Source organism: Patella vulgata, chromosome 5 (genome assembly GCF_932274485.2).
Source record: "Patella vulgata chromosome 5, xgPatVulg1.2, whole genome shotgun sequence".
Classification (NCBI taxonomy): Eukaryota; Metazoa; Mollusca; class Gastropoda; family Patellidae; genus Patella; species Patella vulgata.
The window spans coordinates 55,805,497-55,829,082 of record NC_065883.2 but is presented as its reverse complement, the minus strand read 5'-3'; the positions used below and the strand labels follow the sequence as shown (position 1 = coordinate 55,829,082).

General features: G+C 34.7%; 1 protein-coding gene across 2 annotated transcripts in view; it reads left to right on the top strand.

Annotated features, from left to right (window-relative positions):
- The first annotated feature begins 2,914 nt into the window (after positions 1-2,914).
- The window catches only part of LOC126822030 (ephrin type-A receptor 3), a 60,595-nt gene continuing 39,923 nt past the window's right edge, over positions 2,915-23,586 (top strand). Inside the window, exons 1-2 of one of the 2 annotated variants that reach the window (XM_056101228.1) lie at positions 2,915-3,373; positions 11,437-12,346. In XM_056101228.1, coding sequence (XP_055957203.1) covers positions 12,221-12,346 — 126 coding nt within the window. In that variant the 5' untranslated portion in view covers positions 2,915-3,373; positions 11,437-12,220. The remainder of the gene's footprint in view (positions 3,374-11,436; positions 12,347-23,586) is intronic. The other variant, XM_050550751.2, reaches the window with a different exon arrangement.

Below are 23,586 nucleotides of genomic sequence, written 5' to 3'. Positions count from 1 at the left end.
GATAATCAGTAAGGAACATGTTGAAAATTTCACACAAATTACTTTAATCTGAGTGAAGTTATGAGTGGCTACGTTTATCGAGTTTCAGACAGTGTATCAAATTTACATTAGTTTTAATTCAAATAAGAATTTTCATATAAAAGAATAGTACGCTGTGTATAACCCAATTGTCAACGTTTTATCGGCAGTCTCCTTGGGTGACCGCATGTATTTTCGGAATATTTCGACTTGGCCGGACATATTAGCGTTTAATCCACTCAATATCTAAGTGACCTTATGTTTTCAAAAAACAAGATACAAATGAAGGACATATACTTTAAATAGTTTAAAATGATGGTTAACGACGATTAGATTTGTGAGGTTAATATTCATGTCAGCTGTAACTATTACAGGTGTGAAGAAAATACCATAATAAAGTTAACCTCCAACCTCTATGTACACGTTTATATTACAGGTGTTTATGGTATAAGTATAATATAGTTAACCTCTAACCTATCATTACGCAATTATCTTATAACGTGAATGAACGTCATTAAAACCACTTAGCTTAAAGTAGATTTAATTATAGACATTCAACTGAGGCAACCTGTTTACTTTTCTGAACACCAAAACTGTTTATAGTGTAGGTTATCGATACGTATTTCGAAATTTATATATAAAAAAGAAGAATGCATGAATCCCTCCAAGCTAAATAAAAAAACCGTGTAACATAAATACGGTTGACTTGATCATGTGTTATATTTAAAGAATCAGCACACTCTCCGGTGAGAAATGCAATAAGCGGACATCCTAGTTTGTCCGTCTGATCTAAAAGATTATGATGAAATTTCTGAAGACATTGTTTTGCGTAAGATTTCTTAAAAATGACGCAATACATTGTTTGCGTTAGTCTGATTATAGTCAGGGAAGTTGACTTTTTTCCGTATCAGGGAAGTTGACTATTTTCCGTATCACTGGGGATCTAATACTAGTGGTACTGTGCACGAGGCATAGTAAGCTTATTATTGGTATAATTTTAATCAAAAAAGTAATGTACTCTACTGACAGAAAAGTTAATCAAGGGGTAAGAAATATTTCAAATTTAATGCAAGTAAGTTTTTTTCAGGACTTGAATCGTCGTAAAGTGCTGTAATAAATAAATAAATAAAAAATGTATATTTTAGAAAAGGATTGGTAAGTATCTGTGATGTATGAATGTTTGTTTACTAAAATTTTCACTCAGCGACATAACTGTTCTTAAGAACAGTTTTCTTTATAAATCTTCACTTCAAACATATTAACAATATTTGTGTCTGTTCAGGTTTTTAAAACAAACATTATAACATCATCAGTACCTGACTTATATCACATAAATCTTAATAGTTTTTCATCGCAGACTGTCACGCGGCAGATTATGTAGCTCGGTTAAAGTTACGATTATTCAAATGCGACAATGCATACTTTATTTATATATAGACACACTGAACAGACTGGGTTTTTTATTTTCCTTTCTTTCGGCACGTATTTCATCTGAATTTATAATTAAAATTACTATTATCACAGCCAATGGATTATTTTTAAAAGGGGGAATATGAATATAACAAAATATGTAAAAATTTCATCAAAATATATTTTGGTGACTGTCAAAACAGGTTCGTAGTTTTACATATTTTTGTTCCCCGCCTTTCGAAGAAAGCAAGGGACTATGCTGTCTGTCCGTCCGTAACACTCTTTGGGACACAATAACTTTATTTCGAATTGAGGTAGAATGTTCAAACCTGGTGTAGGCTTTCATTGGGTGAATGTTTTGATGGAGTTCGAAGATGACCATTGTCTGCTTAGGCTAAGCAGAGCTAAGCAATTTGATTGGTTAATGCTTTGGAACAAGATAACTTTGGTTCTAATTCAGTGAGAGCGATGAAACTTGGTGTATAGTTTCATCACATCAATACCCTGACAAAGTTTGATAATGAGCATTTTCGGCTCAGGGTAAGCAGAGCGATAAGCAATTTGATTGGTCAAGACGTTGGAGCTAGACAACTTTGATTCTAATTGAGTGATAGTGGTGAACTTCGTGTATAGTTTCATTACATCAATACCGTAACAAAGCTCGATACCGAGCATTTTCTGCTTAGGCAAAGTAGAGACTTCAATCTGAATTGTCGAGACTTTGGAACACAATAACTCTCTTTCTAATTGAAGTAGACTGTTCAAAATTGGTGAAGGCGTCTATTAGGCGAATGCCTTGACAGAGTTCGGTCATGCGCATTTTCCACTAAGCCTAACCAGAGATAAGCAATTTGATTGGTTGAGACTTTTGAACACGATAACTTTTGTTCTAATTGGGTGAGAGCGATGAAACTCTGAGTATAGATTCTCTATATCAATACCTTGACTAAGTTCGATGGTGAGAATTTTCTGTTTAGGCTAAGTAGCAATGAGCAATTTGATTTTGGAACACAACTCAACTCAGCTTTTAATTGAGGTATAGATGTTCATTGTCGAATGTCTTAACTGATTTCAATGATTAATATTTCCCGTTAAAGCTCAGAAGAACTAAGCAATTTCATTGATCGGTGCTTTGGGACAAAATTACTTTGATTCTAACTGATGGAGATTGATAAAAGTTAGTGTATAGTTTTACTACCGGGTACTGAGTTTGATTGTGGACATTCCATGCTTAGACTATTAGCATAGATCATCAATTTAAATACTCAATACTTTTGAAAAATATGAAGGTGCAATTAATTAATATGTGTCATTGGTTTATTTTTTGTATTTCGACGGGGGACATCATTCTCAATGTTGGCTCGTTTATTGTTTTGTGTGTGTGGTAGTATCGAATTTTTTTACCCAAGAGATTAACTGTATGACTGCTTTTCACGAAGTTTGGAACCAAAAGGAGGCTAACGGGATTATGTTGTTATTGCACGAAAAGCACATCTATAAATGCCAATATTCCCCCCTTTTTGCTACCTTACTGCCACTGAAGTACCACATGGCCTCTTTGTTATCTACTTATATATCACTTAACCATCATCACATATCTCTAGTAGATAGCACAAGAGGCAGACGTCAGTGCTGTGGATTTCCACAGTTGCCAAACGTGAGGGAAACAACGCCGAACTTAGCTCAAGTTTCCTGTTTCTCGAGTCTACTATACGGGCTTTATAATATACATGGTGTACATGAACCACGCGGCAGCAACCCGTAATTCTTTCTACTTACATGATATACTAGATAAGACATACTGAATCCATAACTTGTTTTCTATGGACTTTATTGTATATATTTGATAGTAAATATAAAGGGAGTTTATAGTGTAGTGTTTAGAGTGGGGAGTTTATTAATCGGACGAGGAGTTTGTATTGCCAGAGATGTTGTTGGCCAACAGGTAGGTTACTTTGAACTTTTCCTTTCTTTAGTTAGTCTCTTTGAGTGAGTAATTTCATTATACGGTATATAGGTGGAATACTATGTTGGTGATTCATAATGCAATATATTTCGATACACAAGGAAGTTTATACCATTCCTTAAGGGATTTTCAATATTTTAGCAAGGAATCGATATAGTATTTTTGTTTTTGTGTCTAAAAATGGTTAATGTTTGACGTTCACAAATTCGTCTAAATAATATTGTTGTTTTTCAATATAAAAATGGTTAATGTTTGACGTTCACAAATTCGTCTAAATAATATTGTTGTTTTTCAATGTAAAAATGGTTAATTTTTGACGTTCACAAATTCGTCCAATCTAATAATAACGATATGATATTTTTGTTTTGTTTATTTTGTATGTGTGTGTAGGATGGTGGTGGTGGTGGTGGTGGTGGGGGGGGGGGTTACTATAACAATTGCTATAATTATAATAGACTGGTGTTTGGTGGCATAAATGGTGTTAAACTCCAGCATATAATAAAATCTTGGTTAGGTCTTGGTCTTTCCGATTTATAGATATATGTATGGTACATGAACTATGTGATTAAATTTCGAAATATTAACCGGAAGTCATTTTGTTTTCTAATATTAGTTTTTGACTTGAAGTGTCCACCGTGGAACAGAAATAAATTTTCACCCCAATATTAATTACCTTGATAACCTGACCTGTATGTGTTCCTAAGCGTCGTTATTAACTAACAGAGAAGTAGCTACATCCATATATTCTGAATAGATTGTGAATATTAATTCTGTCGGTGGTTTTCTGTCTTGGATCATTTCAATTCAAAATGTATGTATCACATAATCCTTGATTTGTGGCTTTGTGCCGACAATATATTGTTCGGTTCAGGATAGCGATGAGGCGATGTATGAACAATCTATATCCCTACCTGTGTTTGACAAAATTCTACTTCCTATTAGCATCGCGTACGTCATCATATAAACAAAGTAAGTTAGTCTCAAAATAGCCGAAATATTATGTAAGACTCCATTCATTCCTTTCCCGTTGTCGACGAAACTGGTCTCACTGGTGAACTGGAGAGACAGATTTTAGATTTAAAACTCAGTTGTTGAAAGTATCCTCGAGGCAAACGCCTCACCCTTAAAATAGATAAGTCTCTAACTTAATATCATCCAAAATCTTCGACATTGAAAACATTAATTATTTGTCAATTTAAATCAACATTGATGTTGTGATCTTACGGGGAAAAGATGGGCTTCTGATATCCAATAATTAAGACAAAATAAATATTTTACCATTGGTACACGAATCGTGTACCATAATGCGTTTCAGCGTCATTTGTAACAAGGGACTCGTAGAAAGAGACTAGATATATTCCACAAGTCATGTCGTATTCTTATCTGGAGAGCATGCGCAATACATACTATCGGTATAGAGTGGAATAACCAGACGCTAGAGATTGCCATTGGATTGAGACTTCTTGTGTATTTCGCCGAATATAACCGATTAGAATTTGCAGTACAAACAGAAATGATTGAATGTAAATCAGTTTATATACATTCACATTACATTATTATATACGTTGCAACCCATTTGTGTCAATTTCTAGATCCAAAATGTTAGCGATTTAGCACTATGCAATTGTAATTGAAAAATCCTTCCGTCATTTTCATTTATTTGATCCCACAGTAAGTTCCAATTTCTCAATTTATACTATTACACCAGCCAACTGTCCCACACAAACAGCACTGGCCACCCATAGGAGGCCTTGGAGAAAACCACGAGGTACGGCGTTGGGGTGGGGGTGCTCTTATCCTCCGTTCGAGAAAGAGTAATCACAGACCCATCTCAGTTTGTAACTACGAGGTAAAACAATTATAACGAAATTTAATATGCTTTGTGTTATAAAATTATATTAGATAGTACAATATGTTAATTAGTCTTTCAAACCGTCATCCTATCTGTGTATTTCTCAGTTATATACATTATGATTAATTACATAACAAACATCGTCTATATAAGTTTGTTGCCAAAATAAAGTGTACCTGGTGAATCTAAAATTTTGGCATTTTATTGTTAGTGCGTGTTCTGTGCCACCTGCAAACGTATTTAAACATAAATATAAGTTGAATGCCACCTCTGGCTGGTATGTATATACACTGATTGTAACTACTATATAAAAAAATGTAATATCTCTTTTAGCATGCCAACATTGGTCTAAATAACACTATTTTGTGGGTTAGATATACAAATCAACGTAAAGGGAGTAATTTTATTTGAAACGACTTAAATATTTACTAAATATTGTGACATTTACCCTAATATGTATACATGTAATTCTGTATTTAAATAAATTATCATCAATATGCTTTCAGAAATAGATTAACATGTAGCGTCAGTGCATAAATGCTAAATAAATTAATATGACTTCTATTCTGCGTATCTGATCATGTGAATTAAACTTATTTATGAATTATGCATCAAATATGATCCGTATTACATTTAATAAATAATGTTAATTCTGGTCTTTTTGCCCTGCGCCAACTTTTCCCCACATTTTCGTTGGGCTGAATGCTTTTCACTACAGACAGAGCAAGAAATCGTCATGTCTGCTCCAAATTTTGTGTGGGGCTGACCAGTGAAATTGTTATAATTAGACGAACTACAATTTGGGTGTACCGAGATGGCGAAATTTAATGACGATCTGCCTTCATCGACTTCTGTATACAAAAGCTACCCCTGGCAAGAAATAGAATCCAACTATTGTCGGCTTCCATATATATTGTGTATCAAATAACTGAAGCAGCAAAAACAGACTATTTTCGATCTAATTAAGATCAGCATCTAATCAGAGGGAGGTTTTTAATATTGGAAACAATGTCCCTATTCGTAACTTTTGTGAACAATTCACTGTCCCAATGTGATATGCCAGCAAGTTCAAAGGAGGCACTGATCACACCCCTATTGAACAAAGCGTCGCTAGATCATAATGTTTACAAGAACTATCGCCCAGTATTAAATCTACCTTATGTTTCCAAGGTCATTTAAAGAGTTGTTGCATCAAGACTACGAGATAATATGCGGCAGAATGGACTTGGAGAGGTGATCCAATCTGTCTACAAACAAGGACATAGTACTGAGTCTGCATTACTATGTGTCCAAAATGACATTTTTTAGAATCTTGATTCTGACGGGGCAGCCAAATTGGTTTTATTAGACTTATCAACTGCCTTCGATACGATCGACCATGACTTCCTGTTGCATACTCTAGAAAGGTGGGTAGGAATAACCGATGATGCCCTCTCATGGATGAAATCCTAAATCTCTGGCCGTTTCCAATCGGTGATGATCAATGGCGTTGGGTCATCAAAGTCTGAATTGGGTTTTGGAGTTCCACAAGGATCCGTCCTAGGCCCCATACTCTTTACTATATACACTTTACCTTTAGGAGATATAGATAGATCACATGGCGTTTCTTTCCACCTGTACGCAGATACCCAATTGTATTTGGGATTCCGTCCACTGAACGCAAACAACAAAAATGTTTTCAATTCACTTTCAAGATGTATTGAAGATACTAAGTGCTGGATGACCAGTCATCTCTTGAAATCATCACGTGCAAAATTAGAACAGTTTCAACTAACTGTATATGACTAAACAATAAACAATCAGAAAATGAAAGAAAAATCACATTAGAAGAAACATACATAAACATAGATAAACGCTGCCTTGTTTACTACTGATTCAAAGGCGATGCGTAAAGAGGTCTAAATCGAACATAATACCTAATTCAATCTTTACAAAGTAAAGTACGCTCACAACAAAAAGAAAGAGAGAGAGAGAGAGAGAGAGAGAGAGAGAGAGAGATGGGGTTTAACGTCCACTCGACACAAACTAGGTCATTTCGGGACTAACATATGGTTTAATTTTTTATTTATTTCAATAATTCGCTTGCGCGTAGGGGTCTTTAGCAGTGGGGGGAAACCGGAGGACCCGGAGAAAACCCACGAGGTTGGACAGGCGACACTACTCCTTGTCACGTACAACCGGGGATTCGAAACCACGCCAGTTGACTCAATGACAGACCTTTTGATACAGCGCGCGCTAACCATTCGGCCATCCAACCCCCCACAAAAAGAAAGAAAATAAACATGACTAGAATATATACGAATATATACGAATACATGTAGAATATATTAGAACATTCAAATATATTTAGTGATATCTAAATACATATATATATATTCGTACATAGATGTCAGATCACATCTCTTGAATTAAGAACAGAACACACAAAACGGTAGATATTCACCTTGGGCGGGGGGGGGGGGTAGTAGTAGCAGTAGTACATTAGGGGTTAGCGCCCGATTTCACCAAAAGTTATATCGCAGACACTGCCACTTCTGACATTTCAAGAGTTATATTTAAATTCTCTATTCTTTGTATACAACTACATACAGCTTAATCTTAGCTTAATGAACAATAAGCTGATAATATGGCTTTACAAAATATCGTCTCTAATTACTTTAATTTCGCAAAGATGTTTTTCATCAAAATTATTTATTTATTAATTGATAATTAATTACATTATCGGTGTAAAAATCTGAGAAATAATCACAAACAGCTTCCTTGAGATTTTATATTAATTAATTAGTCATCAAAGAGACCACTAAGGCATTAAGTGTTAAGATATATAATTTGTTTAACGACTCTAATCCAATATTCGGTATAGTTTACGTAATTGGAAACACGTTGGCATCGTATTTTGTCGTCAACTGTAGTTAAGGCTGCTATTATTGTCTTGAATAGAACATTGGTATATAATCAATAAAACTGTATATTCCATGAGAACAATGGATTCTGAAAAAAGGTTCCGATTTAAATAGAAATGCCAATAATTGTCAGTATAAAGCATTATGTTTTACAAATCAAAAAGGAAACAAAGATTTCTCTGTTCTGTGTAAATTATTTCTAGAAACAGATGGTTTGTTTAAAACATATGCTTCAAAACATTTCCTTAATTCAAGTGGATTACAGTGTCTTATTACAAAACGAATACTCCCCTGTTTTTAAAATTAGAAATAAAATCCCAGTGGAACATTTTGCACTTAACACGTTTGTTTTTGTTTATTTTTAAAACTGGGATTCGCATAACCTACATACACGTCGTTTCTTTGTTCTTGTTTCATGGAAAGTATCTCCCAGGCGGAAAGTCTGAGCTTTTATTGTCATTCGTCATGCCAACTATCACTACTTGTCAATAAATGCAACGCCTGCAGGGTCGATAGGAGATATTTCTGGACTTTTGGATGTAACGAAAACCGGGGTTCGGTGTTCAAATTATTATTAAACATAAACGATTCCTTGGCAGTATAGACCACTTAATTTTTAAATGAACTAATGGACATAGTGTGCAATGAAACAATGCTTATAAAATATTTTTGTCTTTTTGCTATAATTTCAACCTAGTAACTTGAAATTTCAACTTAGATAATAGTGGCCCTGCTTAGCTTCCGTAGTTAAAGTATATTTCGGAATGAATACAGCAGCGATTTGTCTAAGTAAACATTACACATCACTTCTTGGCAAGTCAAAATATACAACAACAGGTACATAAATATATATTTATTAAAAATTACAAGATACCTGACATTCTGACAAAATATCGCACTCTTGTCTTACTTAACACCGATCAGGGAAATCACCCGAACATATAACAAGAAAAACAGGCGAGCTAAATACCAATATGATTGCCACCATTTTTTCTTAAGTGGAAACTTGTGTACAACGAGAGTTATTAATTTGTCTATGTAAAATATACAGTAAAAATGCTGAACTACTTGTTAATACTAAAGAGAAAAGGTCGACACCATATCTAGGATAGTATTAAAATAGATGAGACCTGGCAAGAGTAGGTGTTTTGCATACACTATTCCTAGAAAATACTATACTACTACAAACAAAAAATAATAAACAAGTAAAAATAGTTCATATAGTCAATATTCCACCTTTGTATTGCAAGATGTCGCCGGCAGTTTTCTGGGTTAGCCGACAGTCTTAAGTTTGCCAAAGAAATCAAGATTTTAATTCTGATTTTGTTAATTGGTACGTGTTTTATTAAACACGACTCTGAGTAAAGTTGTCAACGAATTCTGATTCAGAAACGTCCGGTTGTCTTCAGTGAAACATCTCTTAACTTAAAGGGGAGTTGAGTCAAAAATTCTAATTTGGATCCAGTCTTTAGATTCAAGTGACAAACTCTATTTGTGTTGGCGAAGGACACGTGTAACAGATGTTTAAATTCGAATCTGAAATAGATAAATATATAGTTTCTATTTTCATTTTGTCAATAAAAGAGTTTTAGTGTTTGATAATGTTAACTCAAAAATCAAATTTTTATTGCATTCTGGCGTTTTATCAATAGGGCGTTTAACGTGTGACAATCAGGGGCGTATATATCGATTTTGTTTTGCGTGTGTGTGTGGGGTGGGGGGGTAGATACAATGTGACCAACTGATGACCAAGCCCCTTATACGAGTGTCCCAGCCACGAGCCGAGCACCACAAATGCGAACTTTCTAGAGGGTCCGGAAAAAAGTTTGAATCTATAGTCAATGAAATGCCTTTCCCTGGATTTTGCATGAGTAACGTGAGTAAAATTGAGTACTACGCATGGGAATTCATGTTATTTATTAAGAATTTTACAAGAACGTGAAAAGTACTGTTAATCTTTGACAACTTATGAAAGTGACAATTACATCATTTACACGAACCTATTATATATATATCTTCGATATATTGTTGTGGTGAATATATACATAAATTAACAAAGATATGACCATGTCCTTATATTTTCATCAAGCGTCCGTGCTTAGTCAAGTTTGCCAGGATCGATAGTGTCCGTCAGGTCAAGCTCACACGCAAGAGTGAATAGTTCATTGAGGAGTTCCTGTTTCAATACTGAACGCAAAACAGTTTTTACTAATTTGAGCTTTGAAAAAGCTGGCGCGTATTGTGATATCCAGTCAATACAATCAAACGTATATACAGATATCTTCATTTCCCTTCTATTTTGCCAGTGTTTGTCTATCTAATTAATTCATTTAGTCACCGATGCATGATTTTGAGACCGGGTGCACTTATCTGGAGACCGACTAGGACGGTGTGCGATTTTGGAATCTAAATATGCACTTGTTGGTCTGTAAATTACCTATTAATAAGCCAAGTAACAGACTAATAATCAAACAATTCTGACCTATATAAACTTTCATCTTTCAGCAGTTGGGAGACAACTGAAGACACCCCCCCCCCACACACACACACACGCACCCACCAAAAAAATAAATATCCAAAGCGTTACCGTTACTCCATTTTGTTTAATGCGATCATTAGAAAATACATTTTGTCGCGCTACGCAGAATTCAATTGAATTCAATAGCATAGCACCGCATGCAACCATTTGTCATTTAGTCAGTCAGCTGACGTGGTTTCAATTCCCCGGTTGTGCGTGACAAAGAGTAGGGTCACTTGTCCAACCTTGATGGTTTTTCTCCAGGTCCTCCGGTTTCCTCCCACTGCTAAAGATCCCTACGCGCAGGCAAATTATTGAGAAAAAAATTGACCATGTGTTAGTTCCGAAATGACCTAGTTTGTGTCGAGTTTAATGTTAAACCCCACCTCTCTCTCTCTCTCTCTCTCTCTCTGCAGCCATTTGTTATTGATTTTGAATTGTTATTTTATGGAATGCGACCAGTGCCAGTCTTTCCGTCTCGGCTATTGTCCAGGATAATTATTTACTCAAAGAGATATGCATGAATAAGAACGTAATTAGTTGTAAGGGTCGCTTAGTTTGTACCTATCGAACCAGATTTCTCTCTCCTCAACAAAATCACTTAAACCTAATGAACATTCGCCTTCGCATGAAACAACACTTGTGTTTTCCATTTTTAAATGTTTTATTGCACAGCAAATATTTGAGATATTTCACCTCGTATTTGTACTAACTGACATATTGATTGTCATTCTTAATGATTTCTTCATGCTATTGTTTTTATTTTCAGAATGTCACAGATCGAACTCAACTGATTGAAAATCAACAATCGACCACTTTTTCCATCCTATGGGATTACTTGGGTGGCTGGCGTAGATTTTGAGTGACACCAAAGCTGACAGACTTGGTCCAATCAACTGCCAGACAATTCACGAAGCGCACGTTCGCTTCTCGAGCTTGAGTGGTAGTCAGATTGAAAGCCATACCGTGTCAATAACAAGCTTGGATACACATCAACGACCAAGCTTGTCACTGCCAATACTTGTAGAAAAGTTGTAAAAGGGAAGTTGTGGAAATTAGTTCTGTTCAGTTAGAATTTCCATACCAGCGTGAAACCCTCCTTAGCAGTACCTGACAAAGTTTTCTCGACAAGTTATTTTCTCCCATGTTTATATATATCTACAGTCTTTAGTTCAGAACGGAAAGTTATACACTCGAGAGTATCGCTCTAGTTGTAGGATGGATCTCGATTATTGATTTCGGGGAGGAGTGAATAACCAGTTCGACAAGTTCGGCAAAGCTCATTCACAAACAATACTGAGCGGTTGTCAATTAGGACTTTAAGTGTTATTACACTGGGCAATTTACAGGAATTAAGTGGTGTTATAATTTACGAGTGTCTGTTACAGCAGTCGCCTGCAATGATAAAAGCAAACGATCGAATTTGACATAAGAGAGGGGAAAAGAAAACATACACAGGCCAATCAATCGAGTAATGAAACTTTGATTCTTATCTATGGATTAATGGATTATTGTGATTAAATAAACAGATAATTAGAAAAATATCATATACCATGAGGATGAAGTACGGGTATTTTGTACAGATTTCAGTATTGTTTTGGACAATAGGGAGTACAGCAGCAGGTGGCAGAACGTCAATAGTAACCCTCAGTCGCTGTCGGGTAGAATGCATAAAAAATGTAAGTAAAATATCGGAAAAAATTTTGTATACATATCAAAATCATCTCGAATTTACCCGGACTAGTTTTAAAATTCTGATTTCTGTTTATTATCATACTGTTAGGCGAAAGTTTTATAGTTTTGCATCTTAAAGTTTTTAATCTATATGCACTTCCGGTATCTTATGTATTCATAAGAAATTTATTGCCTTTCTTTTGAATCGTATGCCGATTCGACTGGAAATATACTGTTTTGAACAATCATATTTATTTTAAGATCTCCCATCGAATATATGTCTGTTCCTGAAATATATCATGCCAGCCCTGAACCATGGTTGTCTTTGTTACTGGTCACTTACTATTTAATTAAGTAGATCGTAGTCGTTCGGATGGGACTGAAATCCGAGGCCCCTTGTACACATTGGTATGCACGTAAAAGAACCTTGGAAGTTGGAAATAGGCCCTAGCGCCACTTTCCGTGTAAAAATTCCCCCATAGTACTATATAGCGTATACCCGTCTTTATTTGCCCAATCCACGCAGAAAACTTGGTCGTTAAAACCTATTTAATTCACTGGAGACTCATTGAAAGTATGACATCCTAAATATAATCATCTGACATTTATCTATATACAGAATTGTATAAAACAGTATTTACAATTATGAGGATACGAGAAACAAACTTATGCCATTGTTTTAATGGTTAAGAACTTATCAAAGAGTGATATCCACGATAGCATGACGGTCAATTGAAACAAATATTATAGATATAATGTGTCTTCCCAAGTTGCCCCGAATGGTACCGCAATTAATCTCAATCATACGATTTATTATTAAATGATGAAAACACATTAATTTTTGCCGTTTTAACGATACACATCTTCCGCTGCCATTATTCCCTCAGGGTATAATATCGAGATTCCAATGATACGTAATACATATTTTATGCGTTTCTTTCATATCATCTGTAGAATATCGACAGGCGACGGTTCAGTGCCATTATTGTTATACTATAGTATGTTTTTATGTCTGTCAAGGGACATGTACAATAACTGTTTTTGAAAGAAGGAATATTTCATTTACGTCATAGAAGAATCTCTTATATTTTCAATACTTAACTCTTCCGGGCTTTTACAAGCAGTTACAAATCAGGTGAGCGTTCATGTTAACATTATGATAAACATCACCTATATGTATTATAATAAAATTACACAATTGTATGACTCCATTCCCATCGTCAAATTAAAGAGCTATCCATTCTCGCTATAATAGTTCGAAAATAGATAATATAAAATGAATAATTTGAAAATTTCATTCAATTTACTCTATTGCGAGCGAAGATATTAACCTTTGAAGGTTTGACAAGACGTGTGCAATAATTTCAACCACCGTACTGGTTGTTCGACGCTAAGTCTCGCTCCTCCCTGGCTGAACTGTTCTAATCTATTTAATATCGGAGAAATCCGATGCCACCGAGAGATGATTATGGCCTGGATAAGTTCATTAATGTCTAATTATTAATTTAGAAAACATTTCAGGCCTGAAGAAAGACCCGCTGTAGGCAGATTTAGCTCTTGCATAATGTATGTTTAATTAGTCAAAATATTAAGTAACGAGACGTTACAGATATTGTATCGAAAACTTTTACAAAAATCTTTGCGATTCAATTGTTTGACAAACCGGTCGTCTGCTGATATGTTTCCAATATTTACCCTTTTTGTCCGACAAAATATCATTGTTAGGCCCGCTTTAGCTATACGGTAAATTAAAGTAACTGAATCGAGAATATTTGGGATCTAGAAATTGACACAAATGGCTCGCAATTCATATAAGAATCTATATGAATGTATATAAACCGATTTACGTTCAATCGTTCCCATTTTTACTCTAATTTCAAATCAGTTATGTTCGGCGAACATGGCAACCTCTAGCATCTGGTTATTCCAGTCTACACGAATAGTATATTTGCACATGCTCTCCAGATTTGAATATTACGTCACCTCACCGTTTGACATGACTTATGAAATATGTCTAACCCCGTTCTTCGATTCCCTTGTTACAAATAACACTGAAACGCATTATGGTACACGATTCGTGTACTAATGGTAAAATGTTTATTTTGTCTTAAATATTGGCTATTAGAAGCCATCTTTTCCTGGTAAGATCCCAACATCAATGTTGATTTAAAATGACAAATTATAAGCCTTTGGGTGATACTGGGTTAGAGACTTGGCTACCTTAACGTTTAAGCTTCGTCCATCGCCCTTTCGATAAACAATTGGCTCGTCTTTCTTTTTATTTTAATTCAGTCGTTTGAAGGCTTCTATTCTATATAAGTGGTTTAGCTATAATAGGTAAGAATAAACAACTCCCACTGATTGGCCATATATATATATATATATATATATATATATATATATATATACATACTCCCACATAGCTAAACCACTTATATAGAATAGAAGCCTTCAAATACGTGATACGGTGATTAACTGCTTACTAAAATATTAAAGATTTGGTGCCCTGAAGAATACCACGACTGCCATTACATCAAATTTATTGAAATATTTATTAAAACACTATAACCATTAACAAGTCTCTTTAAATAAAAAATACATACGGTACTTATTTCAGATTTTCTCAGCTATTCAAATTAAACTTTTAGAAAATTAAATTGTTTTGAATATAGTTCATCGGAACGAACCTTTCGGGGAAAAACCGATAGGGAGTAACAACAAACGTTAAATAAAAAAAGAATCGGAGAATGAAATTAATTTTACAGAATTTGAACTTTGGAATAGATTTTAATAGTATATTGTAAAATCTGTTTATTCCTATTGCCACCGAACGACGCCAGTCCTACTTTTCGGAACCGACTGAGCTGATGAAGGAGTGTGGAGGTGCACTACTGACAACTAAGAAAACACATTGTTTTACCGCGAAAGCGCCATGTCTTAATTCATTAGTGTGTTTGATTTCAGGTTGAGCGTCGTTTTCTATAGCCTTTATGAAAATAGAATCATCGAAAATAGATTTTTCAATTGAAAACTTTGTTTAATTTTCTGTTTTGTCAAGTAGGTTAGACGTTGGAACCCACACGCTGTCTTTCTTCTAATATTTCAAACAATGAATTTTGAGACAATCTGTAAGCACATACTACAGACGTTCTTAAAGTTAGTTAACATACTAATTGTTGATAAACACTAGAACCGCAATTATTAGAATAATGAACAAGACTTCGTATACCATGGAACACTGTGAATCTTATGTCGTTGCCTTTCATATACTTGTTTGTCTTTTTCGGTTACAAAATTTACAATGTAACTACATGTATATTTTAAAAAAAAGCACACTTCATGTGTGTGTATACCTCAACGCACTTGGTATTTCACCCTGCTACTAATTTAGCTGCACATCAGAACATAAGCCATATATTGCTTCGATAATTGCCCCAACTCCACCTGGATAACATTCCAAAACAGTAAAGTACGGTTAATAGACGAGGAAGGGTTAAATACTATAATTGATGTGAAATAAACACCTCATTCTGAAACTTAGTTTTCCCTACATCCTCACGATCGTTGATTTTTTTTCCAGGGGTGAAAAAAAAGGAAAAAAAGTTTCCCAATTTCAAGGGTGGCGGTATAAACCGCGGAATTAATTCATGTATATTATAAAGATTATACAAATATACTATTTTAAAAATTATTTCATTGTTTCGAACAATAATGACTTGCTTAAATATGTTTCATTGTCAAAAACAGCAATGCTTATTGTTAAAATGTCTTTGATTGTTTAGAACAATGATCGTGCTAAACTTCGTACTTTTAAAAATTGTTAAACACTATTCTTTCTTATTACATTGAATAACTTGTAATCGATTTTTCTGCTTGCATCCTGTGGGGTTAAACCTCCGTGCAGTTTATGACAATTTGCACTTAAGATCATCACGTTATTTTAAGCGTGGATGTTAAACTACTTATAATGGGTTGGGATTTTGGTCTTGTGAAACTCGGGCCCTGAAACAAAAATAGACAAACAAAAAAAAAAAAAAAAATAATGAATAGTCATGATAAAAATAATTAAACTGTTTATGTATTGTTTGTTATTTTGTATAATTTAACGACCAACAGGATAGTTTGGAAAAGGTCATTTGATAAATGTTTTATTTCATACAATTCTTGCGCAAGCTGGAAGTTAATTCAAAGGTCAATACTGTTAAACTCAATACTTTGTAAACATTCTGATTACCTTTAAAACTTTTTATTAATTCACTTTTTACATTGAATATTTCTCAATTTCCAGCAGTTTGTCCCCCCTCCCCCATTCTACCCCCGCACATAAATAGTTGTAATTTCAAAAGACAATTCTCTTATTGTGTCGTTCTTTTGTCGATTTAAAACAAAGATATAAAAAAATAGTTCTTTACGAATCTTACAACATCGCTACGATCACATCGTCGGACATAATTATCAGTATCCCTAATGCTTCTTTCACATGGTCTATCAACCGTAAGCTTTGTCTTTTCTTATAGAAATGCATAAAAGAGTACAATATAAATCCACCCCCTATTTTCTTTTATCTTTGCATAATCAATAATCAATGTCTTATAATAGAGTCTCAATACAATGTTTCATGTGTTATAAAACAACCTATCTCAGACGATACAGGAATTTAAACAAAACTTGTTTAGGAATTATTTTTATTTTATATACGTTTGAAATCGTAACCGGTTTTAATTTTCTGTTTGACGAACCAAAACACAATTTTGAGAAATGACATTTATGAATCCTATAGGATATCTCTTAACTACAATACAGTGGAAATTGTGTAGATATTTAGATGGTCAATTAAGCAAGGGGCTTCAAAAGTTGTTTTTCTTGATTAAGGAAAGATTTTCACTCTTTTTTTTCACCACCAGAACATCTGCTGATCTCATTTCCATCAAATGTTAAACAAGAATTGTGAGAGCTGGAGGTATATAGTTGCTAAACAAAATACACATCTATTTCTAGCTTACAGCAGTCCTTTAAGAGGGACCGTAATCATGAAATCTTTCAGGTCAGCTGTAATTTTTTTTTTCTAAAATGCTCCGTCCCATCAATTACTTAAAAGGGCCGTGTTCGACCTACAGCATGCTTACCTATAGTTGCACTAAAATGCTATAAATTTAAAGTTTCGTATTCCAAAAGTCTGTTGAACGTTTTTACGATTGTAATATGTAAGCGAATTATTGATTTCGAAAATCATCCCACGCCTTGATTGTGAAATACGTGGTTTATTTTAGGGTATATGATGATTAAATGTTAAATCGGACGTCATAAAAATGAGGGGGGGGGGGGGCGGTGTTGAAGGGAGAAGGGTCCACTAGTCTGCGTTTGCACTAGTCCGCCGCTATAAAAAATACTATATATATAGGTTGATTCTGTGTTGAAGAATGCAGGTAGATTGTTCATTATCGTAGCCTCGATTGTCCATTTTATTATTAAATTTTTAAATCTCTCGGATGTTTAAATCCATTTAAATCTCGGTCTTCCGACAGTCTAGAGAGTTGATTATAGGCGTGTCATGTTACTACACGTCTAAATAATGATTTATATAACATTTAAAACCAAAAGCTCTTACATAATGTATCTTCAATATTTACAAACCTAACACTACTATAACTAAACGAAACATCCCAGATAGCGCCGGCATTAAAATGCGCATTATCACCCCAAAAAACATCGGCATCATTGACAATCCAATGTTCTGTGTTACAGCACATCTGCATTTTTAAAAAACCTTCACATAAACGTTGGAGGATGTTAGTTCGCTTTATGTTCTAAACTTGATCGTCACTTAATATTTACAAACCTAACACTCCTATACTAAACGAAACAAAGAACTTCTTTGATTGGCAATCAGTTTGTTTCAAGGTTTATTTTAACTGGCGTTGACGCGTGGATGCCGTATTATGTATCCACAGATAACATCTTGAAACTTAGTCAATTACAGTTGTACGCTTTTAATATTCTTCAAGACCCCAACCATACACTCTACTGAAACTATACATTGACCTAATTCAGAATACTAGTTCCCTTTTCAATTTTTGCTTGATAATATCACATGCCGCACAGTGGTAATGCAACCTCAACAAAGGCAATGGTGGGTTTGCTTATTTCAGGGGGGGGGGGGGGGTAGCCGAAAGGTTAGCACGTGCGTGCGCTGTATCATAAGGCCTGTCATTGAGTCAACTTGCGTGGTTTCGAATCCCCGGTTGTACGTGACAAGGAGTAGGGTTGCCTGTCCAACCTCGTGGGTTTTCTCCGGGTCCTCCGGTTTCCTCCCACTGCTAAAGACCCTACGCGCAAGCGAATTATTGAAATAAAATTAAACCAAATGTTAGTCCCGAAATGACCTAGTCTGTGTCGAGTGGACGTTAAACCCCATATCTCTCTCTCTTTTGCTTATTTCGGGAACACCGCGCACCACTTTGCAATATGGGTATTTTATCACGTGTCAAGGTCACCGTTTCGTCCGTTTGAACTTTATATTTTGACTACTGATTGATTGTGCTTTATGTTTTATCAATATTAACAGATTTTTTGCCATAATCCCACGAACAATCCAATAAGATTTATTTTGATCTATTTTAAAATCATGTTTGCACCCTTGACCTATATGCTGGAGTAACGCGTCTGCTTTTTACTAATGTATATTTTCTATAGACATACCAGAAACACATTTAGTAGAAATGTACTACTACTATTGTTACGGTATTTCCATGCACAACACATGTGCCAAAGAGGCTAGATCATCGCATTTAGACATTTTTAATATTGTTTATCATATTGTTTGTGCCGATGAGTCAGCAAATTGTCTTATATTAGCTTTCGCTTCACCTCAAAAAGGTATTACCACTCTTACCTAGAAATAATTTACTACCTAAAGACCTAAAAAGCGTTAATGCGCCTTTAAATAATTACGTCCGACTTTTTTTCCTATTTTATTTTTTTTAAAAATATCCCCCCCCCTCCATCACCTCAACAAACATTTATTATTAACACTTTAAGCAAAATGGCTAAGAAATTCCACATACAATTGCTTAATTTTATTAAGCTTTACTTCCTGATTAATCGATGATTACTTTTACTTCCAAAGACTGAACGCAAACAGAGACTGAAAATCACTCATTTTAGGAAAGGATAATATTAATTATTAGTATATATTACACCACTCACGACGAGATTATTCCAAACACGTAACTGAAATAATTTCACACTTGTAGATTTTGATAGTGAGCAGGAATAATGACACCCATTCCTGCTACATTAATGTCCAATATCGTCAGTTTTCTCCAATGAAAACTGATTACATTTCTTTTAAAACATGGCATTATATAACTTTCACCAAGTTTCTTTATTTCGTTTCCTCGCTTGATGTAGTTTATATCCCGGAATTTGATTAAAATGTTACGTTGAATATTTTGGTCTCGCGTATTATCTGTGTTGGTGTGGTAAAAGGTTTTGATGGTCGAAGTCTCCTCGCATTTGTGGATTTGTGACTGGAGGTCGATAGGTCTTCCTCTTGCGCTGTTGATAAGGTCTAGTATTGATATCTCATTTGTTTGTCGCTTTCAATATAAAAAAAACAACAACACAATCTCTATGGAAAAAAGGGGTTGTCTGTACACATATCGTACGACGTTTTGACAAATGTTTTTTTTTATCGTTTTCAAGTAGGCCTACAAATGATAGACGATCTCGACCCCAACCCCGTGGTGTTGGCACTACTGTGCGAGGTCTGTTCTCGCAGACAGTTTGTGACCGAAATCCGCTGTTCATGACCGCAACTCGACGAAACTCGCTGGAAACCACGGGGTTGTTCTAGACGGGAGTCGGAACTTGTTTTAAGTCATATTTCCACTTGCCGAGGTAACGTCTGCGGAACTGCAAAGCATGTGTACCTGGGTCGTGGAATGGTAATGCACTTTGGCAACTTTATTATTGCAGGATAAAGATTTGAGGCGATTACTAATTTACCGCTATCACAATAAATCAATTGATTGTTATGGGATATAACAATGATGTTTATCAATGTGCCACCGTGTCACATGGATGACATATGTAGGTTAGTGTATGTTACACTCAACACAATACATGTATTACAATTCGATCTGATAAACATAATTTGACATCCATCACTTTATGGACACGGAAAATCAATTGATGATACAAACATACCACATGAAGTGTGAGCTATTTGAGACTTCAGTTGGAAGTTAAATACGAATTCATGGTGTGTCGCCGAGTGATGGAAATGATGTTTGTTGTCAACTTGTTCAATACCTTTTTTACAGTGTACGAAACGACCGTTATGAGATTGTCATTTTGCTACGTGGAATAGAAAAACCTCTACAATTTGACATCAAAGTGATCAACTATGCGAACACCATAAACGCGTTCTTTAAGAAGGACATGCTATGAATTGAAAACTACAGGTTTTCTGTAATTAAACACAGCAAGCCCCGAGCACATGTGTTCTTTCGCTCCGTTAACATCTATTTAATTAGCTAACACAATCAAGCAACGAGTTAGGAAAACAAGCGCAGTAATTGAAGGGAAGAGGTTCTTTAGGTCTGGTAAACAGTGAGCAGTTGACTTTTACAATGTAGAACAGATGTATTGTTTGTTGAGATGGTTTTAATTCGCCGATTTTATGTCATCTATTAAAAACGTCTGTTCGGAACATGGTGTCGAGCTTTTCTGTAGAATGACTTGAAGTGGCTGGTGGTTTATGGAAGGCCAAACAGCTCTTTATTTAGTGGTATTAGTTCTTAGTTCTTAATTCATAACCCTTAATTCTTATTTCTTCATTTGTTGTCGTATTTCGACATTTGTACACTAAAATTAACATTTGTATCTTAAAATCAATATTTGTTTTACAAATCAGACATTTGCCATATCAGATTTATAAAATATATTAGTAAATCAAAAAAAATAATTTTCATTTACATTTCATAATGGGCATACAACGAAAAACAAATCTCGAACAACAAATTTCCAAATACAAATATAAATCTTGCAAAACATTTCTCCAAAAACATTTCCGAAAAAACATTTCTCGAAATACATCGAACCGGAACATTATGACGACATGAGCCTAAATCAACCTGGCATACAATAAGGGAGAATGGAGCAATCAGATATACAATAAGACAAATTGCCCGATGACCCTGACTTAAGTGAAATTAAAGGGTATTCCAGTTGGATGACGCTAAATACTATAAAGTTAGTGTGTGTGTGTGGGGGGGGGGGGGGTAAAAGTTTCATTACAGTCTTATTGTATAATGCTTGACCGACTATGAATTAAGAACTACGAACACTGATTAAAGAGCTGTTTGGTCTTCCATAGTGGTTATCTTTTAAGTTGAAGATGATCTCCAGCCAAATACTCTAGTAGAAAATCCGCAAAATTTCACATCTGTGTATGGTTATTTGACAAGATTATTGTATTTTCCCTTTGGTAGAGCTGTTCTTAAATTATTATGAAATGTAATTCACGACACTGTTTACCAATTATTTTTACCACTGAGAAGTGAAGTCTTTTTTCGTACGTATGTCGTAACATTGAACAATAAATTAGTTTCGACGTTCTCGTAGTTCTATAATTAAATCTACTTTAGGTGTGTTTTCGAATTATGAAATGTTAGAAAAGGCGTTTATGTAATGCCAACTCTGACATGACATTTTCCGATGGCTGCATGAGGAAAATGCATTTTACATTTTTTATTTACCATGAACTGTAGTGATATTAGCATTAGTCAGCCTTTTACATCAACAGTTAAGGGCTATTTACATGTCAGTGGACGTTAAACCCCATTTCTGTCTCTCTATTTACAAGTACTAATCTCGTCAAGTGACGCCTTTACACCACGTTAGTCTCAAAATCACCCTAAGTTAAAACCCACTCCCTTGTTGATTTGAAACAGCGCATGTGTTATCCTTTCATAATATTGTTATTGGATGTCACGATGTATATATATACGTATAAATTATTGGTCTTAAGGAAGAGCTTTATTCTGCGTATGATACAATCGAACATATCGACGGCTATATCTAGGGTAAATATGTTTGTAACAATTAGAAACTATATTTCAATAGAAAAAGAATGTTAATCAGTTCAGAATGTTATTGTCAGATCTCAAATCAGTTTGAAGTCATTAAATACACCCACTTGCCCCCACGTAAAAACGTGCCACACGTATCATATTCAGTCTATTAGATTTAACTGTAATCATTATAGCTAATTCGCAATAAATGTTGATTCTATCATATATGTCTGTTTAAGAGGGTGGTGGGGGTAGCAATTGGAGTCAATAATCTTTTGTGTATGGATTTTTATATTAATGAAAATAAAACATAAAGTACAATCGATCGATAAAGTTCAATGAAAGATTTCGGCAAAATAGAGAGATAGAAAGAGGGGTGTGTGGGGAGGGGGTGTTAACGTCTAATCGACACAAACTAGGTCATTTCGGGACTAACATATGGTATAATTGTAGTTTAATGATTCACCTACGTGTAGGGTCTGTAGGCCTATGGGTCTATAGCAATGGCAAGAAACCAGAGGTCCCAATAATACCTATAAAACGTGGTAAACTACAAATTAAAGTTATTTATCACTCATAAATACATTCTACGGCAGATATCGCTTGTGTGATAAATTTCATAATCAACTGCGATATCTCCTAGAAGATATCGCTTGACGTGAATTTGTTTGGTCAATCAAAAGGGAACTACTTTTTTTTTATTTTCAAAGAACAGTTCATTTTTTATTAAAAGTAACTTCTTTCTTATTAAAAAGTAACTATTTTTATTTAATTGGCCTTGATGGAAACACTGGGTCAGTATAAAGGACTTTGCAATGGTTGAATTGCTGTCAAAAAATGATGTATCACTACGCCGTAATGTAATCAAGTTCAGTAAAAGTGAAATCTATAGCAAAGAATTATATTTATTGATTTGTGCATGTAAGAAGGGGTTTGGTGATAAATAAAATCTCCTACTCCTCTTTTTTGATATCAAAAAACTCGGCAGAGCCTCGTTTTTTTTACTTTATGGACATGTGTTGATATTTTTTGACATCAAAAAAGAGGAGGAGGAGATTCTCTATATAATAAGACCAGCAGGGAAACCATCATCGTAATTCCTGTACGCCATATAGTTCAACTGTGACGAAACTAAAACTTTATCTGCATTTTTGGATCAAATTTCATAA